Source organism: Lacerta agilis, chromosome 6 (genome assembly GCF_009819535.1).
Source record: "Lacerta agilis isolate rLacAgi1 chromosome 6, rLacAgi1.pri, whole genome shotgun sequence".
NCBI lineage: Eukaryota > Metazoa > Chordata > Lepidosauria > Squamata > Lacertidae > Lacerta > Lacerta agilis.
In genome coordinates this window covers 60,486,649-60,503,070 of record NC_046317.1, presented here as the reverse complement: position 1 = coordinate 60,503,070, position 16,422 = coordinate 60,486,649, and the positions used below count along the sequence as shown (strand labels likewise).

The 16,422-nt window shown below is 40.4% G+C and overlaps 1 protein-coding gene across 1 annotated transcript in view; it reads left to right on the top strand.

Annotated features, from left to right (window-relative positions):
* ST7L (suppression of tumorigenicity 7 like) overlaps window positions 1–16,422 on the top strand; it is a 41,488-nt gene that overhangs the window by 12,328 nt on the left and 12,738 nt on the right. The window contains 6 exon segments of the mRNA XM_033152957.1: window positions 209–363; window positions 1,661–1,758; window positions 2,702–2,816; window positions 4,544–4,616; window positions 4,853–4,955; window positions 15,751–15,901. Of these exon segments, the coding sequence (XP_033008848.1) occupies window positions 209–363; window positions 1,661–1,758; window positions 2,702–2,816; window positions 4,544–4,616; window positions 4,853–4,955; window positions 15,751–15,901 (695 nt within the window).

The following is a 16,422-nucleotide window of genomic DNA, read 5'->3' as shown; positions in this document are numbered from 1 at the left end:
CCTGGGGTCAGTCTCACAGAGCCTGTTTTCCTTTTAATGTGTATTGAAACATTTTAGATTGTTTGGATGAAAATAGTTTTGTTCCACATCTTTGATCGGAGTTTATTTGTAAGTATGTTCAGCTGCTGTACTGTATACATTGTTAATCATGTCACTGTGTCAGCATACATCTTTTGAATACCTGGTTTCATTTTTCTCTCTCTCTCAGTTGTGCCACAGCGTATGTTCTTTTGGCCGAGGAAGAAGCAACTACTATTGTGGATGCTGAGAAATATTTTAAGCAGGCTCTGAAAGCAGGAGAAACCATTTATAGAAAGTCTCAGCACTGCAGTTCCCAGAGTCCACAGCATGAAGCACAGTTTAGTAAGTATCCGTTCACAAATCATTCAAAATGGTCAATAGTGCTGTGCTTGGTCATGCTCAGATCTACAGAAGCACTAGAAAACTTTGATGCTGAAGGATTAAAATCTACATGAACACAAAAAATAAAAGTACACATACTGTTAAGTACAGGCAGCAGTTGTACAAGCTGCATTTTAATTTCAGAAAGTGCTGAATGTTTTGCACTACAGTTCTATACGTGTCTAAACAGAAGTAAGCTGAACTGATTACGATTGGGACTCACTTTCAGTTAAGTGTGTAAAGGATAAGGCTTTAGCTTTAGAATATTCTAAAATATTATGCTGGTCACAGAAGGAGAGTTGCACTCTAGGAAAGAGGTCATTCTATTCACAGAGCAGCAACACGATACAGTTCTATATTAACTACATTGCTGTTAGCAGGGCTGTGGGAAATAATGTTTTACCTTTGGTATTTTACCTTTGGTGGATTCATCCCTCTACCACAGTGTTTTTCAACCACTGTTGAAAAACTAGTGTGCCGCGAGATGTTGCCTGGTGTGCCGTGGGAAAAATTGAAAAATTACTTTATATATAGTCAATATAGGCACAGAGTTAAATTTTTTAACATTTTCTAATGGTGGTGTGCCTCGTGATTTTTTTCATGAAACAAGTGTGCCTTTGCCCAAAAAAGGTTGAAAAACACTGCTCTACCAACAGCTCAGCTCGTCCTATTTGCTTTTTCTAGCAAGTCTCTGTCAATAGCTCAAGGTTACAGTATCCTTCTCTCTCTTTGTATTTCTCTCTCTCTTGCTGTCTTGTGCCATGGAATGTGGTGTCTTAATTTTGAGGCCACAAACAAGTTGTCAAACTCCAATTTATTATTACAATGGAACAGCAAATATGTGCTGAAGCTATGAGTATGTTGTTTGGATGAAAGGGTGTTAGAGGGTTTCTCGTCCCACATCCTTAGATGTGGTGGCTTGAGGAAATAGTTGGATTCCTTGTGCTTCATATTAAGTCATTGTTTGGCACATCACATTTTCTGTGCCCCTCCCTTTCTATTTTCTCAGGATATAATGTTCCCTCCATTTTGCAGACTCAGATGGATAAATGTTGATTGAATCATGTGTGTTTTCAAAAAAAGTCACTTTGTGATTTTATGGGTGTGTTTTATGGTTTAACTCTCTACCTTCTCAATATATTTGTGGACAGGAAGAGCAGGATGGATCTCCTACAACATGCAGAAATGAATGCCTGGGTTAGAAAATGTGTGATATCTTAGTTTTTATGTATTTGATGTAGTCTCTCTTTTTCCCTAGGAAGAGACACTAATGTACTGGTTTATGTGAAAAGAAGACTAGCTATGTGTGCAAGGAAGCTTGGAAGAATTAAAGAAGCAGTAAAAATGATGAGAGATGTAAGTAATCCAGACTTCAATCCTATACCCACTTACCTGGGAGGACATAACGAGAACTTGCTGGATCAGGCCAATGGCCCAACTAGTCCAGTAACTTCTTCTCACAGTGGGCAGCCAGATGCCTCTGGGAAACTGGCAGGCAGGATTTGAGCACAAGAACATTCTCTCTTCCTGTGGTTTCCAGTAACTAGTATTCAGAATTGGCATTGCTGCTTCCAGTTGTAGCTACTCATGGCTAGTAGCTGAATTTAAGTCAACAGCACTTACTTCTGAGTAGATGTGTATAGCAGTGATGAGGAACATCCAGCCTGAGAGGCTATTTTCCCCATGTCATGCCATCTGCCCCCCCCCCCCCGATATAATATATGATGTCAAGTCCAAAGCAGTCTGCAAAGGAATGATCAGGAGTCTTAAAAGGGGTGCTGATTGCTCCATGACTTGTTTTCAGTGCCTGTTAAATTTGGCACCAGATGGAAGTCCCACTGGGATTGGTTCCGCTTGGAAGCTACTGAATGGAGCTGAACCCTTTCCAAAGCGAGATTTGAAATCAGTGCTCTTTGCCTGTTTGGGTCAACTGAGCAATTCCTTTGCAGAATGACTTGAGTTCAATCTGTGCTGCAAAGGAAAAATGGGTCAGTTTCATTTTGTATTGGAAAAGCAGCACCTGTGATTTCAAGATATGAGTGGAATGTACAATCCTTTGTGTTTGGTCCTGGAAACCATGAGTTTGCTACCAAGTCTGTTGACCTAGACTGTAAACTTAGGTACATTTGCTTGGAGATAGATCTCATTGAGTTCATTGGGTTAGTGTGTGTAATTCATTTTATTCTTAAAATCATATTTAATGCATTTTTACTTAGTGGAGTAAACATGCATAAGACTTGGCTGCAAGACAGAAACTTGTGTAGCCTAATTTATTATCTCCTCCCTGCCCTATTTACAGTTAATGAAAGAGTTCCCTCTCCTAAGTGTATTGAATATACATGAAAATCTCCTAGAATCACTTCTGGAACTACAGGCTTATGCTGATGTCCAGGCAGTTCTAGCAAAGTATGATGGTAAGAATATATAAATATATAAATAGATGCAAGTTGCAGTGTGTGCTTGAATAAAATATTCATGAATAACTAGGCCCCTTCCCTCTTGGGGTCCAAGGCCTCCCAAATAACTCAGCAGAACAGATAGGTGGTGCCTGAAAATCAACACAGACATCTGCTCACCTTGATTTGTATCTTATTTTATTTGTTCAACTTTTAAATTGCCCTTTATCCAATCAAAATCCCAGGGTTGTTTGCAAAATACTAATTATTTTAAAGTTATTGTGTTGTTTGGGTTTTATTATGCTAGTTAGGTTGTAAACCAGTTGGTGAAAGGCTATATATATATCATTTAAAAAATAGTAACACTCCCACCAAAATTTAAAAAAGATCATTTAAGCAAGACATATTGGAATGACAGTTCTATCCCACTTATTTTTTCCTAGTGGCTCTTTTCATTCCAGATATGTTAACTTTTTACATTATAACTGTATACTGTATCCTGTCAGTATGTTATACTGATGTTTATCTATAGATTAGTTAGCACAAGAGACTAATTACTTTTTTACCATTCTCAAAGTTACACCACTTTTTCCTTTTCTCTGCAAAGGATTTCAGGTCAAAAAACTATAATGTGCTTCAAGTTCAGTGCCAGATTTGCCACATTTTCTGTGAGAGGTCCCCTAAAGGAGTTTTTCCTAACAGTTCTTCCCCTAGGACTGCATAGTGCTTAGTTGCTTTTCAGCATACCATGGAACACATACATAAAATGTAAGAAGAGTTTCATGTAAACTCTGAACAGTGATATTAAAACTAATTATCATGTTTCTGATTAAGTTAAGGGTGGCAACACAGTTCAGTGGGTGTCAGATTCACTCCTTGTCCCCTCCAGCAATGGGTGTTCAAGATTCAAGATGCTGAAAAGCTGCTGTGATTCAGATGCAATGCTGGAGCTAGATGGAGCCATTGCTTTAACTCAGAATATATTGCAGATTCTTACACTTTTTTAAAGTTAAAAAGTAGATAGTGGCTAAAAGTGCCCATTAACGTGGAATTGGGGGTGGGGGGTTTGAAAGTGGCAGGAGGCATTTTAAAATGTGTTAATAGATTGCTTTAACCTGGTTTTATGACATTAGTGATGTTGAAGACTTGCCAGAAACAATTCATGATTCTGAACATTGATGTGTGGCAACCAGCCCAAAATTTTGATCTTCTCGTTTGGGAAAACGAGGAAGAGAAGTAGCAGCTAGGAAGAGTAACTTCATGAAAAGTTGTGATGACAGTAAGGAAAGAGGTGATTAGGAGAAAAGAGGAAAGAATGGGACTTAGGGTTGAGATTGTACAGGAAAGAAAGATGAGTGACAGAGAATAAATGGAACAGAAGAGGTTATCCCACATTCTGTTGCTGTGGGCACATGGGTGTTGGGGGCATATGTTTTTATGAGCCACAGCAATGGCCATGGGCCTTTAGTCATCTTGGAATTCTCACCAATAAGAAGCTACAGACAATTTGGAGCCATTATCCAAAGTAGCGGACATTTGACACATGTACAAGAGAGTAAGATGCATAGGCATGTCTTTCTCTGTAGTTTCCTCCCCTGAGCTCTCACACAAAGCAAGTAAACTTAGTCTGAAACACTGCCTTTTCCTCTGTGGTAGCTTTAAAGCACCTCCCTCTTCTTGGAGGGTGTGGTTTTGAAAATGTTTCTCACTTTAGAATCTAAATACAAAAATTTATTGTTTCATAGACATCAGCCTTCCAAAATCAGCAGCGATATGTTACACAGCAGCACTCTTAAAGGCCAGAGCAGTTTCAGATAGGTAAGTGAAATATTTCTGATTCAGATGTAAAGGGATAAACTCTTCCTGCAAGCAAATAATTTTGCATCTGGCAACTGCAAGCAGTGCTTTTGCTTTGTTGGATTAAGCTCTGGCCCAGCTAATTTTGCTGAATTATTATTTTCAGCAATTATTTTCAATCAGCTCAGTTTAAAAAAAGCTAGATTATCCTTTGCCTCAGTTTGAGTAACTTAACAAATTTTTGAATATTGCTGCAGATTCTCTCCAGAAACAGCCTCTAGAAGAGGACTTAGTACAGCAGAGATTAATGCTGTAGAGGCAATTCACAGAGCAGTTGAATTTAACCCTCATGTTCCAAAGGTAAGTGTTTGTTTGCATGCATGCATATACACACACACACACACACAAAGCAAAAGGCAAGCCAACTAAAACGGGTTGATTATTTTAAGCACTTCTCTACATACACCATATTGAGTGTAGAACTACACAGTATGACCAACATTCTGTCTTACGAGGCAGATGTAGCAGGCACTTGGGACTTGTGGGTAAATTCACTTTTTAACTAATGAGCTCAGAAATAAGGGGTAAACTCAGGTGGGAGAATAGTGATCTCGGGAGTAGGAGTACTTCCTGCACTGATTTCCACCCCCATCTCCAGCATTCACATTTTCTTGGGCACACATAGGTTTGAGAGCATACATTTGCTAAAATATCATAAGACAGAAGTACAGGGTTGTTATTTTTAGCTCTTCAGAGTTCTGTCACATATTGACATTATGTTTTTCTGCAACACCTAACAATTCAAAGTTGTTAATCTCAAATGTTTGCAGCCCAAAAGCATGACAGTGTTTTTTGTTTTGTTTTTTGGCATGGCAGATTTTCAGAGAGATTAGTGTCCTTATAATTGGTTTCATGCTGAGAGATTACATACTTTGTATTTTTGTTGGCAAATTTGTTGTTCCTGGTGTTACTGTTTGATTGTTATCTTCAAATAGGAACAGTGCATTTTCCATTCTTTGGTGGTTCTGGTACTATCAAATGCTCTCTCCATTGCCTGTTTTTGTTTTAAGATAGGCACTGCAACCTCCAGCCTGCCACAATATTCTCCCTCTCTCCTATGTGTCTCCTAACTAGAGCCATCCCATTTGGATTATTTGTTTATAATTGACGAAAGCAGACTATTTCCTAATCCAGGCATAGGCAAACTCGGCCCTCCAGATGCTTTGAGACTACAATTCCCATCATCCCTGACCACTGGTCCTGTTAGCTAGGGATGATGGGAGTAGCAGCCCCAAAACATCTGGAGGGTCGAGTTTGCCTATGCCTGACCTAATCCTTCCTTCACCATTCAGTGAATTCTTTACTTTAGCCATCACTGAGAAGGACCCTGTTTTTTTTATTGGTCTCTCACAGCACTTCTGAGGTCCTTGGCCTCACTCAGACCTGCTCATGCACTTCTTGACTTGTGTGTTCAGATCTCAGCTGTTCTTGTTGGTTTTCTGAAATCACAGTTGCTGGTATAGTACTGCAAATGCTGTTAATACTAGTAGGAGGATCCTAATCTGTCCTGAAGTAATAATGGAGCCTTCGGGGATGGTAGGAAGAACACATGGGGAGGGTGTAATGCCACAAGACTAACAGGGAGAGTGGGGGAGTCAGATAAGGGGGTGACAGAAGAGGGAGCAGTTGTATTGCACTGTTGGCAAAGAGATAAACAATAGTGTGTAAAGTGTGGTGTGTGTGTGTGTGTGTGTTTCTGTAGAGTTGTCTTGAGTTAAGGATGTGTGGTGTATGTACAAGAAAGAGTGAGTGTGGGGTAGCTATGCCTGATTTGGTTTTGACCATGCTTGTATGTGGTCTTCAGAGGGTGGATCAAGAGGCAGTATGGCCCTCAGACTGAAAATAAAGTTCACCACCTCTGATCTTGGGAGACTAGGGATCTCATGTTTTCCTCTAGCCCTTTTTAAAATTGTTTTCTGATTTAATTGTTCTGTTTGTAAAACTACTTTGGGTTCTGTTTTGAAAGGTACCATAAATCTAAATAGAAATATATAAACCATTTCAGCTTCTGTCTGCTGGCTGCTTTTGAGCTCCTGAGTTGATAAATAGGTTGACTGATCAAGGCAGTCCTTAGGATCTACCTGCTTCCCCAGCCATAATTTTCCATACACAGGGAGAGAATATATGTTAACCTCCATAGGGTGGGCACTTGCTTGCCTTAATGAAACATTCAAAGACCATGAAATAGTATGCTGTACTAGAGCAAGATTTTGTTTTCTGATTGGTAGAAGCATGTTGACTGAATTTCCAACCTAATACAATTCTCCCCTAAGTTGGGTAGTGAATGTGGTGCCCTCCATATGTTGTTGGACTACAACTCTCATCATTCCAGACAATTGACAATCCTGACTGGGGCTGATGGGAGTTGTAGTTCAAAAACATCTAAGAAGCATCATGTTGGCTACCCCTGTCCTAAGATGAGAGACAATGTTTGAGCTTATTTAAACAAACTAAGAAAAAGCAATGAGTTGGTGGTGCTTGTTGTCAAGACATGGTTCAATATGAGCTCTAAGGGTCATTTAACGTCCCTGTTTAGATATGGATTCCAGAAAAATAGAACACAGTTGATCCCTCTGTCTGTTCTTGAATTCACACAGCCCATACAAATGTGTTAATATATATCCCTATTACTTTGATGTCCAAGTAAACATTGCACAAGTTGACACTATATAGATTAGTAAAAATAAGAAGAAAATCGGGGGAAATGTGGGGTAAACAGGACCACTAATACTCCCAGGGATTGCAAGCCTCCTTACGGAGATTTACCTACCACTTTGGGAACCATGGGAACAGAACAACTTTCCAGGAAATAAAGATCTTATCAGCATTTTTTTTTTTGGGGGGGGGGACAATTTCATCTGTAGACAGTCAGAACTATAGCATATTGTACTAGAACTAAGTTAAAAATAATTCCTCTAGGGAAGAACTTGTTTTTTGCATGCTTTTATTTGTTTTTTGTTTGTTTTTTACAAAGAGTCAATTGTTAATGGACCACTTTCTTTGTCTAATAGGAAGTGAAAGCTTTTTCTAAATGGCTGAAATTTAGGATTTTGTCCAGTTGAAAACTAGATGTATCAGATAAGTGAGACAATAAGAAACAGATGGGTTCTCAGAAAGATATTTGAGTAAGTGTTTTAGTTCCATCCTTTTGTTTGTGACTATGGCTAGCTCTAAATGAACCAGTAAACCATTCTACATACAGTGGGTTTGATCCTTCTCCGTTTGAATATAGTGATTTCCCATGCAGGAATGCCCATAGGATAAACATGGTTTCTGCTTTGAAGAAAGATGTTCTTCTTTAATGGGGACCATTTTTTTCTTAGAAGCAGGGCCTATTGGAGCTTGAAACTGTTCCTATGGAAGGCGTTTCTTTGGTCTTGTGCAAACTAATTGAAGGAGACTGGAAGGATATCTTACTGCTCTTCCAGAGACCTTGTTTCCATTCCCGAACCCTGCTCCTCACACTTCCCTGGGGATCCACCCTCCTGTCAAAACTGGCCCACAAAGGGGTGGCCACTTTAGAATCTGGCCTGCTGAGCCAAAGTTGTTCTCACCCCTGAACTACAGCATCTCTTGACAGATGATTGACCAGCTTCTGACCAGATGCCTCCAGTGAAGCTAGTGCCTACCAGCTGCCCAGACAGAGTATTCCACTGTCAAATAGTTCTAACAGTTAGGAAGTTTCTTCTAACGTTTAGCTGAAATTGGCTTCCCAGGAGTTTCCAGACTTTTACTACGTCTCACTTTTAGTATTCAGATCTTTCAACTGCTCTTCATAGAGCTTGGTTTCCAGACCGCCTCACCATTCTGGCTGGACATTCACTTTTTAAATGTGGCAACCAGACCTGAACCCACTACTCCAGATGTGCCCTGACTAGCAAAGAGTGGAACTATTTTCCCATGTGGTTTGAACTCTGTATCGTGCAGTTGCAGCACACACACATTTTACTTGCGCAAATTCAATTATGCACCCTTGACTTTTGAGGAAGCAGCAGCTTTCCCAACCATGGTTGCAGCAGAGGTGGCAGCTCCAAAATGAGTGAACTGAGTGGGGAAGCTGTGGAGGCAGATGGAACAACAAGAAGAAATGTTGAGCTGCTGGCTGGACAGAGAGAGGTTGACAGAGGTGCAGGCAAAAAACAACAACCCAAAACTGGAATTGAGCCACATTTCTGCCTGCCTCTTTCCTTGTCTGCTTTTCTCTCCCTTTTCACATCTGAAGGAACCAAGCTTCCTCCCACCTTTCTTGCAGCCTAGGGAGCCAGTGCAGGGAGGTCCTCTGCACAGGACTTCCCCCACTTCCAGCAGGTAGCTTTTGTCTATGTACGATTTTGTGTATGTGCTGTGTAGGCATGCTGCCTCTGGAATGTAGTGCACACATGAGTTGCAATCTTACTGTACCGCTGTTAATGAAATGTAAGACTTTCTTACCTCTTCGAGAAGTTGCATGCACTACCAGCTCATATTACTGTAAACTTGGCAGGATAATTGTAAATCCTGACAGCAAAATTGAACCTCATAAACTGAAAAAGAGCTTTTTGTCATGCCTTTCTGAGCTTCCATAAGTGTCTCTTCATGCAAAATTGAGGACTGATTTTTGCCCTTAGTCTTTTTGCAGACAATATACATGACCTTTATGAACATATACTTTTGCAGAACATGTGGCTTACTGGGCACATTGGTGCTGATCAGTGTTAAGGGATTATGTTTTGAATTTGTTCTGCTGGCAAAATATAAACTTTAATATAATACTGTGGTACCTCTGGTTACGATTGGGATCCATTCCGGAGCCCCGTTCATAACCTGAAAGGTCCGCATCCTGAAGTGCCGTGTCTGCGTGTGACGCAATTCGGCGTTTCTGCACATGCGCGTGATGTCATTTTGCACGTCTGCACATGCGTGAACCGCCAAACACAGAAGTAACCCGTTCCGATACTTCCTGGTTTGGCGCGTTCGTAACCCATGACGAACGCAACACGCAACGTTCGTAACATGAGGTACAACTGTATTGTACAAATGCTTTACTGTTCTAGATAGTGCAATTTGTGTATTTCAATTGAACTGTTCATTGTAACAAATTTTAAGTGTTCTCAATATCTGAGACTGGGATGACCAACATGGTCCCCTCCATATATTGTACTCCACCTCCCATCACTCACAGCCAATATGACTGGTGGTTAGCGATGATGAGAGTTCTAGTTCACAGCATCTGGGGATCACCACATAAATATTATCTCTTAGCTATATTTTCTAATATTTCTAATATTAGAAACTTACAATGATTATGTTCAATTTGCTTGGGGAAAAAGTGACAAAAATAAATTTAAAACATCCATGAGGTTAGTTAATTCGGATAACCTGAAACATAAATGTTTAAGCTGATGTAATTGGCTAATTTCTTATCCCAACCAAATTCTGTTTCCAAGACAGATTTTAAAATCATTTTATTTTCGTGTCATATGGAACAATTAAAGCCTTCCTACCACACTCGTAAAATGGGATGAACCTAGATGCGAGACTCCCCCCCCCCCAGGCCCCGGTCCAACTTTCTCCTAAATGAATGTATACAGTTGGAATTTCAACCAGCTCTATACATTCCTGACACTGATGATATATGGCCCTTGCAGTCTTGATAGTGGAAGGATGGCTTATCCCCAGACCTAATCCTCCTCTGATAATCGGGACGTCCAAATGGTTCTTTCCTTGAAGGTCTGAATTTATCCATCCAGTCTTCTGTCTGCCTGTCCAATCTGATAGAATGTGCACTGAGAGAGCTAATTGCTGAGAGAATTTGCTGCTTGCCTGCATGACTGATCAAGAGCACAGCAAGTTCATTTCAGACAGTCTCAGACAGATTTTGCTTCATCCTTTGCCTTTAGGGAGAGAAGATTATGATGTCTTATCATTATCTAAGAGTTAGGTGTCTCTTCAATTGCCTCAGAACTGCTGTATCCTTAAGGAGTTTAATATGTCTGTACCATCTTTTTGTGTTGTCCTGACTAGCTCTGTGTGTTGTCAAGAAAATTAGCGCCTCGTGTTATCCATAATTCTATCTTCCTTTCTGGTCATGCTTTCTTTCAGATTTCATTATTTGTATTGGTGCAACTTCCAGCTGACAAGGAGCTGGGGAGAACAGTGTGCCAGCAGTGTTAGATACAGGCACAGCTTCTTTAGATTAAGGAAGAGTCAAGTTCTGGAATATATTGTGTCTATGGTTTTCAATTTAAGCGATAACAGGCTTTCTTGACTGCTTGGTTTATTTGTGTGTGTGTGTGTGTATTCCCACATTTGCTTCCTGAGTTTCCAGGGAATGTATGTTCAATCTAATAGTTAAGCATGAATCTGAATTAACAAATGCTTGTTTTAGATGTGCATTTTTTCTTGGTCAAAACTAAAGTTTCAAAATGAGTAGTCCTGTGCATATCTACTCAGAAATAAATCTCATTGATTCAGATGGATCTTCTGGAATTCCAAAACTTCTTTTAACAAACCTTAGTTGCCTTATAAAGTTTGTATAGCACTTTTCACCATACACTCTCAAAGTGTTTTCCAACAGTACTGAAAGATACAGTTATTAAAATGAAAAACAGTTAAAGCAAAGCAAATATTACAACAATAGAGTGCTGTAAAATTCCAAAGGTTTGGGAGAGGTGCAAGTTTGAACTGAGCAGTGGAAAACCGTAAGTGATTATTCTGTACATACCGTTGGGCAACGTTTCAGAGTCAAGGTACAATCACAGAGAAGGCCCACAACACTCATAGGTGGGACTGCGAATAAGGCACTCTTATATTAAGCTGGTTAATATGGAGAGAGGCACTTCAAGTCATTCAGGGCTTTAACATACTAATAACACCTTAAATTTTAGCTAGCCAGTGAAGCTCCTGCAGAATAGGTGTAATAAGCCTTGGAGCACCTGTTAAAACTTTAGATGCAGCTGTATGTAGAGTGTATTACAGTAATCCAACTGGGAGATTACTAGAACATGTAAAACTAGCTGGGATATTTTGATCCAGGAATCTAGAAGAGGCAAAATGCACATTTTCCTGGCACAAGGACCACCCACCAACAGTGTTTTCGCTAAGTCAGGATTCAGTTTATTGGCCTCCATCCAACTCATTCCTACCTTCAGGCACTGGTTCAGCACAGACATGGCTATATCCAGTTTAGATGGTGAGATACATTGCTGAATGTCATCTGCATGTTGATGGCACTGAGTTGAAAACTCTCTGATGATGTGACCTAATGACTTCATATAGATATTTAAATAGCATTGGGAACAAAAGTAAGGATTGCAGAACTTGGGACTAAGCCAAACTCAGCTCTTTGGAAGCAGCCCTATAGGTAGGTCTGGGATCACTGTAACACTGTGATCCAAACCCACCAAGTTACTCCAGGAGGATAACATGGTTGATGGTATCAAAATCCACTAAGAGTTCAAGGAAAAGCAACAGGGTAACACTTCCATTTCTCTCCTAAAGCAAGTTATCAACCAGAGCCGCCAGAGCTGTCTCTATGACAAAACCAGACCTGGGACTCAGCTACATTTGTAAAGATAAATGTGACACTAGATGGTGAAGTGGAGTTTTGTCTTTCATCAATGGGATTCCCCTGTATGAAGTTTACAACGCGTTTAACTGAAACACTTTTTCGATGTGTCTAGATTCAGCCCTGGTGGGTCAAGATAATTGCTTTACCTTTTAGTATGTCTGAAGTTGCATGGCCACAAGTCTCTTGAGCACCTTGCTCAGAAAGGGATGTTAGTAACTGAGTAGTGGTTTAGATCCTCATGATCCAGGTAGGACCTTTTAAGGAGTGATGACATATCCCTTCCTTTCAAGATGTCAAGGAGTGCTCCCTCCTACAATGAGGCATTTACCACACTTCAGATTACTTCAACCAGCTCTGACAGAAAGACTGTTAAGCAGTAGGTGGTACACCAACATGATCACTGTTCTGTGTCTCTGGCAGTAAAACTCTCCAAACTGGCACCCAAGTACACTTGCTTTTGGGGGGAAATGAGCAGATTTTTTTGGAAATGACAGCAACACTTGAACACTCTCTCTCTCTCTCTCTCTCTCTCTCTCTCTCTCTCTCTCTTTCACACACACACACACAGAGAGAGAGAGAGAGAGAGAGAGAGAGAAACAGGTTCTGCATGCCAAATTTGCAACTAAAATACATTCAGCATTAGCATGCCATCTCCACCCCCACCCCCACCCTGTACGAAAGCAAATAGCTAAACAAGTTATTTAGAACTACCTATTTTTCTGCAGTTTCCACTTATTTATCGTACGTGTCTGCGTGGCATAATGTAGAAAGACAGGCAGATGTAACCCCCTGAGCCGCAGAGTTCACAATTAGTGATTGAGAGGCTAATATAGTTGAAGCTTGACCATTGTTGCAGCTTTCCCCCCTGCCTTATTTAAGAAATCTATCTCAACACCAAACTACAGGTAGGTAGCCGTGTTGGTCTGCCATAGTCAAAACAAAATAAAAAATAAAAAAATTCCTTCCAGTAGCACCTTAGAGACTAACTAAGTTTGTTCTTGCTATGAGCTTTCGTGTGCATGCACACTTCTTCAGATACCAAACTAGTTACTGAAGACCATCAGGGGTCATGTCAGAGGTCAGATATTTGAGACCATTTTCCCACAATGGCTCTCTACAAGTGATCCCTTACTGTGTTAAAAAAAAATTGTCAAAGAGGATTAAATGGGATTAGTAAGAATATTACCCTCCCAGAAGTAGCCCCAAGACACAAAATGAAGAACCTAGTGAAGCAGTAAATGCACTATATTTGACCAGGGCACAACCTTGGCTACATTCCTTCAAGAATCTGAATGGGAAAAGTTAAGTCCTCTAAACTGGATTAGTAAATAATCTCATGATTTGTGGCATCTTCTGAAAAATCATTAAGTTCACTGCGTTCTTACAGTTTTGGGGAGAACTGACAGAGTTATTGACTGCAGTGATCAAGGATGTGATTAGCTTTGGCCATTATTGTGTGGATCAGGTCAGTTCATAAGTTACTTCCTCAAAGTCATTCCTGTAATGTTCTATAAACGCTCTCTGATTTGTTTTCCTCAATGAAATTTTAAACCTGAATTTTTTATACCTGCAACTTTACTCTGAAAATATTTCTCTTTTTTAAAAAGAATTTCTAAAAGTGTGTGTGGGGAGAGAGAGACTCAAGTAATTTATACAGTAACAAGAGTATTTAAAGTAACCATTTGCATTTTGTGGAAGAGTATAGAACAGGAATGGTGAACCTGTGGCCCTCCAGATTCTGTTGAACCCCAACTCACATAAGCCTCTGCCAGCACGGCCAAGGATCATGGATGATGGGAGTATACTCCAATAGCAACTTGAGATTCACACCTATCCCTGTGGAATGCCCTGCCTCCAGAAGTCAAGGAGATAAAGAACTATATAACTTTTAGAAGACATCTGAAGGCAGCCCTATATCAGGAAGTTTGTAATGTTTGATGTTTTACTATGTTTTATACATGCTGTAAGCCACCCAGGACAGATCCTGAAGCTGAGGCTCCAATACTTTGGCCACCTCATGAGAAGAGAAGACTCCCTGGAAAAGACCCTGGTGTTGGGAAAGATGGAGGGCACAAGGAGAAGAGGACAACAGAGGATGAGATGGTTGGACAGTGTTCTCGAAGTGACTAGCATGAGTTTGGCCAAACTGCGGGAGGCAGTGGAGGATAGGGGTGCCTGGCCTGCTCTGGTCCATAGGGTCACGAAGAGTCGGACACAACTAAACGAATGAACAACAACAACAACAAGCCACCCAGAGTGGCTGGGGAAACCCAACCAGATGGGCGGAGTATAAATAAAATCATCATCATCCCATCCCTGGTATAGAATAGACTCAGTAGATTGCTTCATGAATGACACTTGAATACAGTTCTCTGTCTGCTTGAGGACACAAGTCAATTTGGTAAGGCGAATAGCCTCCATCGCCTTTTGTTTTACTGGGAGACAAAGCAGTGAAGGCAGAGTACCAAACCAGAGCCATACCGTAACAATTCCCAGACTTATTTATTTTAAGAGACCTATTAATGGAGTTTCTTGTGTGTCACTGTTTGGGACCTACCTATCAATGTGAAACCCTAACAAAGACAAACTCCCTGGGCTCCTCAAAATATTGTTTTAAACAGGTCCTGCTGGCAGTTGAGCACATCACCGTTACTACTTCTATAATTTACTGTTGTATCCTCTTCCACTTCTTGGGAGTCATTTCCTTATAAATCGCGTTGATTGTGGTTATTTGTTTCTGCTGTCCTAATCCTCCTGTTCTTCCACATAAATGTGGAAGTTCATTGCTCTGCAAAAGCATCCTCTCCCTTTTTTCCCCTTTGGCACATTTAGCAGTGCAAACTAAGTTGCATTTTTGAACAAAGCAGTAAACAAAAACCACCCATGTTAGTAACAGCATGTTGCTTTTCCAAATGCATTGTCTGCATCTAGATAGTGGGCCTTCTTCAATGGAGAAAAGAGTGCCTGTGATTGAAGGGGTGGGAAGGGGGCTTTGGAATACACATGATGCTTTTAATGGCTTTTACTGGACTGCGGAGTTGCCTAATCCCTGGCTACCACTTCAGTTTTCATTATGATTTGTGTTCAGCCAGTGCTGTCTGTTGCTGAAGGGTGTCTTCTGTTTGATAAATTCTCCAAGAACTGGGGTTTAGTATTAGCACCTAATATAATGATTGCATCACGTGGACTGAAAATTTTCACTGGTGTTCTGTCTCCCAGTCTGTCTAGAAAGACAATTACATGTATGTTCCTGGAACCACTTTGCGTACTGCAATCTGAAGTCTGAATGTGTTTGTAAAATATTTACACTTACCTGATTTAGTCTTTCCTCATTGAGTGGTGTCTGTATATGCTTGTACATAAGGAGCTTCTCAAATTTGCATTTGCCAAATAATCCACATTTTGTTCCAGTCAGCAACTTTTATCTCTAATGTAATATATGGATCAAGCTAAAAGTAGTTTTGAAATATTTGAAAGTCTGTGTATACGTAAAACTAGCCTCAATAGTCTGTGTAGCTTCACATCACTTCACACGTTTTCTTCCAGTACTTGCTAGAAATGAAAAGCTTAATTTTGCCTCCGGAGCACATCCTGAAACGTGGAGACAGTGAAGCAGTGGCTTATGCTTTCTTCCATCTCCAGCACTGGAAGCGAATTGAAGGGGCACTTAATCTGTTGCACTGCACATGGGAAGGCAGTAAGTATTCTTTGTTAGTGGCATGAGCTAATATTTCTCTCTCTCTTTTTATCATTATTTTTAAATGTGCACCTGGAGCTCAACTGTGAGGCTATCCTGACTCATTATTGAGGTTCCCTCTGCACTTTAGTTAGTTTTAGTATTAGTTCTTGTCCAGATTTCAGTCACATTGAAGGTGCAATTAAGATGACACAGGTGTTCAGCTTGTGCTCTCTTTCTGCTCCAAGGTTTTAAAAATACATGCATGTAGGTGCTCTCTTCTGCAGTGTAAACACTAAAATATCTATTGTGCATGCATATTTCTTTTCCTTGTCCACCCCACCCCTTCCTTCCAAAAGCCAGTTCATGGAGTTACTTCAGTGTAACTGAATGCACAGCCAGAGTACTTCAATGAAAAAAACAAAATAGCTGATACGTAGAAGAGCATGTGCTGCTAGTATTCCATTCTTATGAAAGAAACCACTGTTGTGCCACTTTGCCAGTTTTCTAAGAAAGTTTTCTAAGCTAGATGGGGTGTTTCA